We start from the raw sequence: 13,505 nt of genomic DNA on the forward strand, positions 1-13,505 counted from the left end.
CTATCTGCAGTGTACTCAAAGTAACTGTGGTAAGATAGCTGATAATACAATAGTTTCCATAGCAACTTGTCCAGTTCAGTGGTCACATCCATGTGACAAGACACAGGAACAGTAGAGGTTGCCAAGTCACCATTTATAATCTGTCTGACAAAAAAAAATGAGTGAATGTGTGCCTTTCATCTTATAATACAAGTAGTGCTACATCTTGGCTGAACTTACATCTTGGCACTCAAATATTTTCAATTGAAACAGGGACTGCTTTATTTCAGTATGGAAAATCCCCCAATAAAACAGACATGATACTTGCTGTTTTCTTTTCATACTGTATGAATAGGAACTGGAGGGCTGGCAAGAATGTAATGAGGTCAATGATACTTGACCTTATAAAAAATAGCACAAGTTGAACTTTGTTACACCATATTCATGGGCTGCTGCTGTTTCACAGAATGTATGTTTGAAACAGCACCAACAGACACCCCAAAACCAGTTTCACTGACCACTGCCTCCAAGTGACATATGACAATGGGGGGGGGGGGGGGGAGAATCAGTGTTGTTTATCAGCCATCATTGGTCTCAGAGAAGTTCAGTCGTCGTCCCCTGGAAAATGTATTTATGTACATAATAACCTTTGACAACCCTTGACAATACAACACCACACAGTGTTGCACAAGTTTATCTCGATTTAAGACAAGTTAAAAACAGTTCAATCTTTTGCTTCTTTCCCATTGGATTGTAGCACAGTTTTTCGGTAATTGACATTCTGGTCTGGCTCTGAGTTTTCACACAACACAGACAGGGAATACAGTGCTGGGAATAGGAGTTAAGTGTTTATCAATCCCTAACAACAGCCAAGTCACAAAAGCAGTTTGTGGGAAGTGAAAACGGAGTAAAAACAAAGTAGATAAGTATTTCCAAAGATTTGGGAGTATTACAAACTGTAAAAAGGCAATATACATTTGTTACAGTTAAAAAAGTATTTGGATTCAGCTTTGTCGTCAAGATTGAGGTGTTCTGGCCCCATTGGTGAAAAATAGTGAAGCAGGTACCAAGGGAGGCCAAAGTACCAAGAACCAAGTGGTTGTGAGCATAGGAGAAGACTGAAGGAGCCTCTGCCCCTGCACATTGGGCCAGAACCATTGGGGTTGTTGGCTCACCTCATCCCTGCTTGCAGTTTCTCCATGTCAACTTTGCGCTGCTCTGCGTTGGCCTGTGAGCGTCTCAGCCGGTCTCGCAGCTCCTGCAGGTGGTCCAGTGTGTCCACCAGCTCTCCCTTCACAGTCTTCATCTGGCTCTCCAGCAGCTGGGTGCGGTGCAGGGAGTTCCTCCTGTCTCTCCTGGTGAAACGCACCTTATCCTCCAGGTCCTGGACTGCACCAGACAAGGCCCAGAGAAGAACCAGATCAGAAACAGTTACTCCAAGGGAGAGCTAACATTTTGAGCCAGGTTCCTGGACCCAGATTAAGCTTAGTCCTTGACTAAAATCTGACATGCATTTTAGTTCAGAACTAGGCTTAATCTGTGCCTTGGAAACCAACCCCTTAAGACACAGACATTCAGAGAGAAAACAAATCTAAAAGATGCTAAAATACACAGGGATAGCATCAGTCCAGAACAAAGAAAGTACTCAGAAGAATCCTTTGATGACATGGTCTCATGCTAAAATATACACTATCAAAAGTAGATACGGTCTATAAAATCAAGGGCACATGCACTATCATATTAACTACATTTGAATGATTTAAATGACAGTTTATCCATAGCACTAAAACCATGAAGTGTTCATGCAGTTCAGAGAAGAAACTGAAGTCAATTAGCGTAAGGATATTGATACAGACCCATGTCGTCCCGGTTGTCCCGTCCTTTACTTTCCGTACCAGGCTCAGTCTTCTTGTCCAGCTTTCCTCTGGTCTCGGCTAGCATCTTCTCCATCTTGGAGAGCTGGAAGGCCTTCGTGACGCTATCTCTCCGTATGCGCAGCATCTGCTGCTCTCGCTCACTCAGCTCACTCTGAACCTTATTCATGTCCTCCGTTAACTGCCTACAGGTCAGGAGAACAGACAAACCCTGGCTCTCAACAGGGGCGTATGGCTGCTAGACACGCTACGTCTGTAAAAGGTCACCCTAAAGTCGTTTGCACTGATTACGATACTTGACAACACAAAAGGTAGAAGGTTTTTGGGATGTCTAGAGAAGTCAGTCACATACAAGATGCTGTACACAATATTCTGCGTGTACTGTTTCCCTGGTCTGGATTGAAAATCTCTAACCTATTCCTTCTACTGGTCTCTAGCATGTAGTGTTTGTCCTGCTCCTGAGTCCTCCAGTTGATCTTTAAGGGCTGGGCTATCTAGGCCTCTTATATACCCCCAACAAAGAGCAGAAAACAGCTTCCAAAACAACAAACACAGAGTACAGAGCGTTATAATCAGACAAGTCATAAGACTGGCTTCACCAAGCCCTGCAGCTAACTGACATTATACACTCAACCAGCCGAGACATTAGGCTCAATATTGAAGGAGAACATTTAACTAAGTACAAGTCTATTTAGACAAATATGACACTTGAAGATGCCAGGGTCACAGTAACTCAGCAGGGTCACAGTAACTCAGGGAGTTAAACTGGCCATATCAAATCCATTCCCAGCAACTGAAAGAGGCCTAATAATGCATCCACCCAACACCAACTAATGGAGCACTCTAACAACTATCGATTAAAGGACCGAAATGTTGCTGGTTCAAATACCAGAGCCGACAAGGTGAAACATCTGCCGATGTGCCCTTGGACAAGACACTTTACCCTAATTTGCTCCAGGGGCACTGTACTACTGTGGCTGACCCCGTACAATAGATTTCACTGCACCTATCCTGTGTATGTGACAGTAAGAAACATCCTCTAAAAACAAATAGCTGATATTACACAACTACATAATAATGTCCAAACCAATGTTAGAATGCCCATCATAATGTATTCTGTTGTCTTTCATAATAAAGTACTGTATGTTGTCAAGACCAGCATCTTTACAAAGACATCTAGTTTAATCAAACCCATTATGGGACTAAACCTAACCACTCTCATATCTGGAATTACATTCTATAAAGACTATCTGTCTAAATCTCCCTCCATTATTTCTTACTGCAGGCATACATGTGTTTGACTTTGCCTCATTTCACTCCCCCCCTCCCTTTTTCCTCCCAATTTCAATTACATTGTCTCAACTCCCCAACGGGCTCTGGAGAGGCGAAGGTTGAGTCATGCGTTCTCCAGAACATGACCCACCAAACCGCGCTCCTTAACACCCACCAGCTTAACCCAGAAGCCAGCTGCACCAATGTGTTGGAGGAAACACTGTTCAACTGACGACCGGAAGTCAGCCTGCAGGTGCCCGGCCTGCCACAAGGATTCACTAGAGCGCGATGAGCCAAGTAAAGCCCACCCAGCCAAACCCTCCCCTAACCCGGACGATGCTAGGCCAATTGTGCGTCGCCCTATGGGACTCCCGGTCATGGCCGGTTGTGACACAGCCTGGGATCGAAACCAGGTCTGTAATGATGCCTCAAGCACTGCGATGCAGTGCCTTAGACTGCTGCGCCACCCGGGAGGCCCACCTAATTTCACTTCAAAATCACCAGACTGCTGCAATCAGTAGATAGCTTGATTAGTACAAGACAGACATCACTTGGCGATGGTGGAAGTCAGACGTTGATAGAACTTCCACCCACCAACTCCTGAATGGAGGTTTACTGTTGGGTCTGGAAATTGGAAAAAACCTATACTTTAAATTCTATCATATAATTTTTGAGAACCTCAACATGCAGCCTCGTCTCAGTAGTGAATGTAAGTGATACATTTAATAGCAGTCGTTTGCATGCAGTTATAACACGCGGGATATAAACCAGGTTATCCCACGAGAGCAATCAACGTCTTAGACCAACAGGAAAATCCTCTTGGGCTGAGGGCAGGCACTGGTTTTGAAGTTCGCAGGTGGGGCGATCTCATCACTCAACCAACTCATGTCCACAACAATCACACCCCCCCCTTTTGACCTCCTCCCCCATGAGAAACCACCCCTCGTTGGGCACCAATGTAACATGCGAGATATGATCCTGGGTCTCCCACAGGAGCAACCAATGTCTTAGAAATTCCCTCTTGGGCTGGGGGCAGACACTGGTTTTGAAGTTTGCAGGCGGGGCTACCTCATCATGGGACCATGACAGCTACACAGTGTTGTGCAGTGCTTGGCAGTAGCATAGCGTAAAGCCGAGTACAGTACAGTACAGAGAGTTAAAACTAGTCTCACTCTGCTGTCTCCTCTTCAGCATTTTGGAGGCTAGTGCCTTCTCTTTCTCCAGGTCCTTCTCCAAGTGGTCCACCTGAAGAAACACACACGCACACACACACAGTGAACTGAACCCCCTCACCTCATCTCCAAACCTAGCATGATAATAACATTGTCTGGTAAACTGTACATTTGAACAAATAGTTCCTTTTTACCCACTATACTATATAGTCTTAGAAAAAATGGTTGTAAAAGGGTTCTTTGTGGAGGGATAGGGTTCTACCTATAACTTTTTTCATCCTTGAAAACTGAGTGTCAGCTAGCATGCTAGCAGATTCAAATAGTCTTCCAGGCATTGTGCTAATGCTAGTCAGCATTGGCTCGCGAAACTACCTATAACTTCCTTCACACTGGACACAGAGACATGAAAATGGTATCCACGAGTTCATCTGACTCTGGGGAAGTAGATAAAGGGCCTCATAGCCAAAATCCTGAAGTATCCGTAATGATGGCGCCGACGGAGATCACGACTAGCTCTTACACATCTCTGCAGTATTTTGTTTGTTTAATTACTATTTTTTTACGTTATTAGATCAGGAATTGTTGTGTCATTAGATACAGCCGGGAAGAACTATTGGATATTAGAGCGCCGGTAACTCACCAAAACTTCCAGCATTACGACCAGGATTATGACTTCCCTGGAGCGGATCCTTTGTTTGCTCTCCCCAGAGCAATTGAACTTATTCCAGAGGCTGACCCAAAACAACGCTGGCGGAGAAGAGGTACTTGAGGGGGTCTTCTGGTCCGACTTAGGAAGCGTGCACACCACCCACCACTCCCGAGTATTTTATTCGCTAATGTCCAATCTCTGGATAATAAAATTGATGAGCTCAAGGCGAGAGTTGCTTTTCAGAGAGACACCAGGGATTGTAACATACTCTGCTTCACGGAAACATGGCTCTCTCGAGATATACTGTCTGACTCTGTAAAGCCAGTTGGGCTCTCAGTACATCGTGCCGACAGGAACAAACATCTCTCCGGGAAGCAGAAGGGTGGAGGTATATGTTTTATGATAAACGACTTATGGTGTAACTGTGATTATATACAGTAACTCAAAACCTTTTGTTCACCCAACCTAGAATATCTCACAAACAAATGCCAATGTTAATAAACAGAGTTGTGTGATTGTTTTACTCCACACAGAGTAAAAATGTCACACTCAAAACCACACCCATCATTATCATATTTCCAATAATGTTCTATTGCAGGGAGATTTTCAGAATAGTTTGTTTCAATGTCTGTTTTTGCATGTACATTGATTGGTTGATTAATCTTATGCTACACAAAGATATAAAACATACATTTTATAAATTAATCCAATCTGTTAGTAGTTGTATTTATTGAACCCGTTACTGAGATGGTTGTCCTAGTTGAGATAATTTAGGTAGTCCCAGTAATCAATCTTCACTACCCTGGCAGTCATTCTGAATGCAGGTTGTGGGTGATTAAAAGTTCCCATTGTTGGATATCCTCACCCTGGCAATAGGAATTTCACATCACTTTTCAAGCCAGCATAATGTGAACTGCAGGTCTGATGTGACCTGTAAACAAAGAGTTTCTTAACACCGCTGTGTTGGGGTACAACTAGGCCCTCAAAGAAAGGCTTGATGATACACGAGGCAGCAGGTAGCCTAGTGGTTAGAGCGTTGGACTTGTAACCGAAAGGTTGCAAGATTGAATCCCCGAGCTGACAAGGTAAAAATCTGTCATTCTGCCCATGAACAAGGCAGTTAACCCACTGTTCCTAGGCTGTCATTGAAAAAAGGAATTTGTTCTTAACTGACTTGCCTAGTTAAATAAATAAAAAATAAATACACTAATATCAGACCAGCCTCAATTCATTGGGGCATGGACTCTACAAGGTGTTGAAAGCATTCCACAGGGATGCTGGCCCATGTTGTTGTCAAATTGGATGGATGTCTTTTGGGTGGTGGACCATTCTTGACACATACAGGAAACTGTTGAGGGTGAAAAACTCAGCAGTGTTGCTGTTCTTGACACAAACTGGTGCACCTGGCACCAAGTACCATAACCCGTTCAATGGCAACAAAATGTTTGTCTTTCCCATTCACCCTCTGAATGGCACACATACACAATTCATTGTCTCAAGGGTTAAAAAAGTGTTATTTTACCTGTCTCCTCCCCTTAAATCCACTTCAATCAGTGTAAATTAACAAGTGACATCAATAAGTGATCATAGCTTTCACCTGGACTCACCTGGTCAGTCTGTCATTGAAAGAGCAGGTGTCCTTGTAATGTATTGTCATAAAGAGCTTAATTTTAAAGGCTAATAAGGCTTGTGGAACTGTTAATTGGAGGTTCTAGGAAGAACCCTTCAAATATAAACGGTTTCTTGGTAGAATCCATCATAGAGGGTTCTAGGCATAACCTGTTATAGAGAGTTCTAGTTAAAACCATTTACAGGGGGTTCTATGAAGAACCCTCTGCAAAGGGTTATATCTAGAACCAAAAAGGGTTTCCCTATAGGGACAAACTGAAGAACCCTACATGGTTCTACTTAGCACCTTTTTTTTTCTAAGAGTGTAGTCACCCCCTGAAAGCCTGAGGTAATTAGTTAAAAAAAAAATGGTATCCGTCTAAACAACGAAGCTTTTCAAAACACTCATAAACAGTATGCGCAGCAAGCATGCAGTCAGTTATTAACAGATATGAGGATTATTTTAATAACCCTTCTCTGTCCTTAGTACAAGTTCAGGCCAGCCCACAAAAGCAGGCTTTGTCTACAAAGAACAGTACCAGTTAAAGCTATTTGATGAACACAAGCTCTGGCAGAACCTGGAGCTCTGGCACACCAGAGAGCTGCTCCTCACCTCTGACTGCAGAGCCTCCACCTGAGAACAACCCAACAAGCATAAGAGCTGCCTGCTGACCTTCTTCTGAACCATATTGCTTACACCTATCCAATACTCAAATATATACAAGTTCCTAGGGGGTAGGGCCTAGGGGTTGATTTGGGATTCAGGGAGTGTCTTCTTCAGTGAGGTTTTATCGGTTGGAAAGAGCAAACGAAATGGTGACTTACCACCACCAACTGAAAAGGTGGACAGTGCCTGTTTGGGTATCTCTAGCTAGTCTACACCCCTATACTTTACCAGTTCGAATATTTTCTAGTCTTATTTTCTGTCCCACCCACAGATGCAAAATACATTGTGTGATGAGTGTTGTACAGGAAATTAAGAAACTATTGAGATCTTAATGACTTTATACCTCTTTGGCTCGTGTCTCCAGCTCACTCTCTCATAGCGTCCCTTCACTCCCTGTATCTGCTGCACATAGCTACTCAACTCATCCGTCTCCAAAAACCTCACATTCAACAGGGCAGAAAAAGGAAAAAAGCCTGCTCTAACCAGCAATTATAATGAGAAATGAAAACATCACATGTTATTATGGCATAATTGAGTTGACTGAGAGAGTTGAGAAAATGCACAAGGAGTTAAGTAAGTGTTCCTTGGTGGTTGACTCTGTAGCCTGCACTCAGAGCTCTTAAGGCATCCTGGTCTTGTTTGTCTCTCATCTTGCTATCCTAAGAGATTGACATGATTGGGACTGGGGTTAGTGCACTAGCCATGGATATGTTGAGCCTGTGCTGGACCTCCTGTCTCTCACGCTGGGTTTGAAGAGAAGGTTCTCTCCAACTCCGCTATCCGAGAGTGTTTCTGCTTCATAATATATGCCATTTTATCCAAAGCGACTTACAATCATGTGTGCATTCATTTTACGTATGGATGGTCCCGGAAATCTAATCCACTACCCTGGCATTACAAGCGCCGTGCTCTACCAACTGAGCTACAAAGGATCACTTCAAAGATATCCTCAACCGTACAGGACAGGCAGAAATGAATCACAAGAAACGGGCAGGAAACACATTTATGACAGGACTGTAGTATACACACAAGCACCTTTGCAGGCGGCCAAACATCCATGTTAACATAGGATCAGATGTGCGTGATGTTTATGGCATTGCTTATTGGAACTTTGGGTGAATCTTTATGAACAGTAAAGGGAACTGAAGCCATGAATCCTCTCACCATTTTGATTTGATCCTCTAGCTCCTTAGATTGCTCCGATCCAGCTCTCTGAGACTCCAACGCCTATGGGAGTCCCTCATATTCAAGTCCAGAGTAGTTTTAAAGTGCTGGAGACTGCTGCTCTTCTATGTTTCAAAACATATAGTTAATCAACTAACTAGTCAACTTGAACTTATCATAGCCTATGTGTGAATATGGATGAGGAACCCGGTCTTTCTAAATCGATAGGCAGCTAGCTACCTGCCTCAAAAGGCAGCATCATGGTGGATTGAGACAGACCTGTGTGTTAGTGAAAGCATATGTGTGTGTGTGCTGTGATTTGGTCTACTCTACAGTCTGTGAAAATGCTCCGTTCATTCTTCTGTTTCTCTGCAGCTGACAGGCATTATTCCTCCATAACTGCAATACAACTCATTCTCCACTAGGGGGCAGACATCAGTCACACATACAGTACTGAAACAAGTCACATTTTGTTTCAGGCACTAGTTTAAGGCCTGATAACTCATTCTGTGAGTGACCATAATTTTTCCTGGTATGTGACACTGTAACTCCTTTGAGATGCTGCCCTTTTCCTTGATTTGAGACCACTTATAATGAAAACGGTGGTACAGTATATTATTAATGTGTCCATCCTTACCCCTCTCTCCAGCTGGTTGATGTGTTCAGTCCTCTCCTGCAGCTGTGTGTGTAGTTTCTGTAGCTGGTGTTCTGTCTGGGTGGTGTTGCAGGACACAAAGATACTTTGCGTACTTCATGTGAGTTCACCTACTCTACTATATGCATGGCCTAGAGATGGGAAAATAAATAAATACGTGCTATATATAGACTACAATAGGATGTGTAGTATTGGACAGTAAACTAGGGAAATCCCCTGGCTTGAGTTTGGGGGACATCACACGGTGGCACAGGAGCTGGCAGACAAGGCTTAGCACAGAGTGATCCCCCTCCGCGTTATATCAAATAGTTAGGTCCGTTTTACATACCGTAAGAGTATAGTAAAGTTGTACGGCCAACTTTGTATGGAACAGCCTTATATTCAGTTATATGCTGAGTTAGCAATAAGCTGGTTGCATGGGGAACATACAGAATACAACATTTAAAGAGGTTCTCATGTGAGAGTATGGAGCTAGGCTCACCTCTAAGATACAGCAGGCGGAGGATGGCCTCTCGGGATTATAGTTCAGCCTGGCTTTGCTGATCTTTCACACTGCTCCGGTCTCTGCTCCTAGCTGGTAGTAAGGTGGCGTAGGTCCAAGCTCTCCTTCCTCAACACCTCTATGTCCTTCCCAACTCTCCCCCTGTCACTCAGTCTTTTCTCCAGTTCCACAGCCCGGACAGAGGCCTCTTCAAGAAGAGAACGCAAGGTGGTGCTCTCTACACTCGTCGCCTCGGCTTTAACCGACTCTTCCTTCAACTGGCTGGTAAAGGGAGAGAGCAGGTTGGTTCCTAACTACTATTGTTACTATACACGGAGTATACGAAACATAAAGAACATAGACAGACCAGGTGAAAGCTATGATCCTATAACATGAACACTGGGAGTTGGGAAGCATGTTCAGGGAGTGTATATAATAAATGAACATAGAACAAAAACAAGTAACACGGGTAGCGTACAGACATGAACAGAAATAATAACGCCTCGGGAAAGAACCAAAAGGAGTGACATACAGTTGAAGTCAGAAGTTTACATACACCTTAGCCAAATATATTTAAACTCCGTTTTTCACAATTCCTGACATGTAATCCTAGTAAAAATTCCCCGTCTTAGGTCAGTTAGGATCACCACTTTATTTTAAGAATGTGAAATGCTCATAATAACTGTAGAGAGAATAATTTATTTCAGCTTTTATTTCTTTCATCACATTCCCAGTGGGTCAGAAGTTTACATACACTCAATTAGTATTTGGTAGCATTACCTTTAAATTGTTTAACTTGGGTCAAACGTTTCAGGTAGCCTTCCACCAGCTTCCCACAATAAGTTGGGTGAATTTTGGCCCATTCCTCCTGACAGAGCTGGTTTAACTGAGTCAGGTGTGTAGGCCTCCTTGCTCGCACATGCTTTTTCAGTTCTGCCCCCAAATTTTCTATAGGATTGAGGTTAGGGCTTTGTGATGGCCACTCCAATACCTTTACTTTGTTGTCCTTAAGCAATTGTGCCACCACTTTGGAAGTACGCTTGGGGTCATTGTCCATTTGGAAGACCCATTTGCGACCAAGCTTTAACTTCCTGACTAATGTCTTGAGATGTTGCTTCAATATATCCATATAATTTTCCTCCCTCATGATGCCATCTATTTTGTGAAGTGCACCAGTCCCTCCTGCAGCAAAGCACCCCCACAACATGATACTGCCACCCCGATGCTTCACGGTTGGGATGGTGATCATCAACTTGCAAGCCTCCCCCTTTTTCCTCCAAACATAACAATGGTCATTATGACCAAACAGTTAAACACTGCTCAAAAAAAGAAAGGGAACACTTAAACAACACATCCTAGATCTGAATGAATGAAATATTCTTATTAAATACTTTTTTCTTTACATAGTTGAATGTGCTGACAACAAAATCACACTAAAATAATCAATGGAAATCCAATTTATCAACCCATGGAGGTCTGGATTTGGAGTCACACTCAAAATTAAAGTGGAAAACCACACTACAGGCTGATCCAACTTTGATGTAATGTCCTTAAAACAAGTCAAAATGAGGCTCAGTAGAGTGTGTGGCCTCCACGTGCCTGTATGACCTCCCTACAACGCCTGGGCATGCTCCTGATGAGGTGGCGGATGGTCTCATGAGGGATCTCCTCCCAGACCTGGACTAAAGCATCCGCCAACTCCTGGACAGTCTGTGGTGCAACGTGGCGTTGGTGGATGGAGCGAGACATGATGTCCCAGATGTGCTCAATTGGATTCAGGTCTGGGGAACGGGCGGGCCAGTCCATAGCATCAATGCCTTCCTCTTGCAGGAACTGCTGACACACTCCAGCCACATGAGGTCTAGCATTGTCTTGCATTAGGAGGAACCCAGGGCCAACCGCACCAGCATATGGTCTCACAAGGGGTCTGAGGATCTCATCTCGGTACCTAACGGCAGTCAGGCTACCTCTGGCGAGCACATGGAGGGCTGTGCGGACCCCCAAAGAAATGCCACCCCACACCATGACTGGTCATGCTGGAGGATGTTGCAGGCAGTAGAACGTTCTCCACGGTGTCTCCAGACTCTGTCACGTCTGTCACATGTGCTCAGTGTGAACCTGCTTTCATCTGTGAAGAGCACAGGGCGCCAGTGGTGAATTTGCCAATCTTGGTGTTCTCTGGCAAATGCCAAACGTCCTGCACGGTGTTGGGCTGTAAGCACAACCCCCACCTGTGGACGTCGGGCCCTCATACCACCCTCATGGAGTCTGTTTCTGACCGTTTGAGCAGACACATGCACATTTGTGGCCTGCTGGAGGTCATTTTGCAGGGCTCTGGCAGTGCTCCTCCTGCTCCTCCTTGCACAAAGGCGGAGGTAGCGGTCCTGCTGCTGGGTTGTTGCCCTCCTACGGCCTCCTCCACGTCTCCTGATGTACTGGCCTGTCTCCTGGTAGCGCCTCCATGCTCTGGACACTACGCTGACAGACACAGCAAACCTTCTTGCCACAGCTCGCATTGATGTGCCATCCTGGATGAGCTGCACTACCTGAGCCACTTGTGTGGGTTGTAGACTCCGTCTCATGCTACCACTAGAGTGAAAGCACCGCCAGCATTCAAAAGTGACCAAAACATCAGCCAGGAAGCATAGGAACTGAGAAGTGGTGTGTGGTCCCCACCTGCAGAACCACTCCTTTATTGGGGGTGTCTTGCTAATTGCCTATAATTTCCACCTGTTGTCTATCCCATTTGCACAACAGCATGTGAAATTTATTGTCAATCAGTGTTGCTTCCTAAGTGGACAGTTTGATTTCACAGAAGTGTGACTGACTTGGAGTTACATTGTGCTGTTTAAGTGTTCCCTTTATTTTTTTGAGCAGTGTATTATTGTTTCATCACACCAGAGGACATTTCTTCAAAAAGTACGATCTTTGTCCCCATGTGCAGTTGCAAACCGTAGTCTGGCTTTTTATGGCGGTTTTGAAGCATTGGCTTCTTCCTTGCTGAGCGGCCTTTCAGGTTATGTCGATATAGGACTCGTTTTACTGTGGATATAGATACTTTTGTACCTGTTACCTCCAGCATCTTCACAAGGTCCTTTGCTGTTGTTCTGGGATTGATTTGCACTTTTCACACCAAAGTCTGTTCATCTCTAGGAGACAGAACGCGTCTCCTTCCTGAGCGGTATGACGGCTGCGTGGTCCCATGGTGTTTATACTTGCGTACTATTGTTTGTACAGATGAACGTGGTACCTTCAGGCATTTGGAATTTGCTCCCAAGGATGAACCAGACTTGTGGAGGTCTACAATTTTTTTTCTGAGGTCTTGGCTGATTTCTTTTGATTTTCCCATGTCAAGCAGAGGCACTGAGTTTGAAGGTAGGCCTTGAAATACATCCACAGGTACACCTCCAATTGACTGGAATGATGTCAATTAGCCTATCAGAAGCTTCTAAAGCCATGGCATCACTTTATGGAATTTTCCAACATGTTTAAAGGCACAGTCAACTTAGTGTATGGATGTAATAAACATATAACTAGTCACTTTAAACAATGCCACTTTATATAATGTTTACATACCCTACATTACTCATCTCATAAGTATATACTGTACTCTATACCATCTACTGCATCTTGCCTATGCCGCTCGGCTGTCGCTCATCCATATATTTATATGTACATATTCTTATTCATTCATTTACACTTGTGTGTATAAGGTAGTTGTTGTGAAATTGATAGATTACTTGTTAGATATTACTGCACGGTCAGAAATAGAAGCACAAGCATTTCGCTACACTCGCATTAACATCTGCTAACCATGTGTATGTGACCAATAAAATTTGATGTGATTTACATTTCTGACCCACTGGAATTGTGATACAGTGAATAATAAGTGAAATAATCTGTCTGTAAACTGTTGTTGGAAAAATGACTTGTCATGCACCAAGTAGATGTCCTAACCGACTTGCCAAAACTATAGTTTAACAG

The 13,505-nt window shown here is 43.9% G+C and overlaps 1 protein-coding gene across 1 annotated transcript; it reads right to left on the reverse strand.

Moving 5' to 3' along the window:
* Nucleotides 1-1,025: 1,025 nt before the first annotated feature.
* On the reverse strand, nucleotides 1,026-2,314 carry LOC123729877 (uncharacterized). The gene is made up of 2 exons (XM_045706445.2): nucleotides 1,836-2,314; nucleotides 1,026-1,368 (listed from the first exon to the last, which is right to left on the reverse strand). Exons 1-2 carry the CDS (start codon nucleotides 2,020-2,022, stop codon nucleotides 1,151-1,153), a joined length of 405 nt encoding a protein of 134 aa, XP_045562401.1. The 5' UTR covers nucleotides 2,023-2,314; the 3' UTR covers nucleotides 1,026-1,150.
* Nucleotides 2,315-13,505: the final 11,191 nt, after the last annotated feature.

Source organism: Salmo salar, chromosome 23 (assembly GCF_965601325.2).
Source record: "Salmo salar chromosome 23, fSalSal1, whole genome shotgun sequence".
In the NCBI taxonomy this organism is placed as follows: Eukaryota; Metazoa; Chordata; class Actinopteri; order Salmoniformes; family Salmonidae; genus Salmo; species Salmo salar.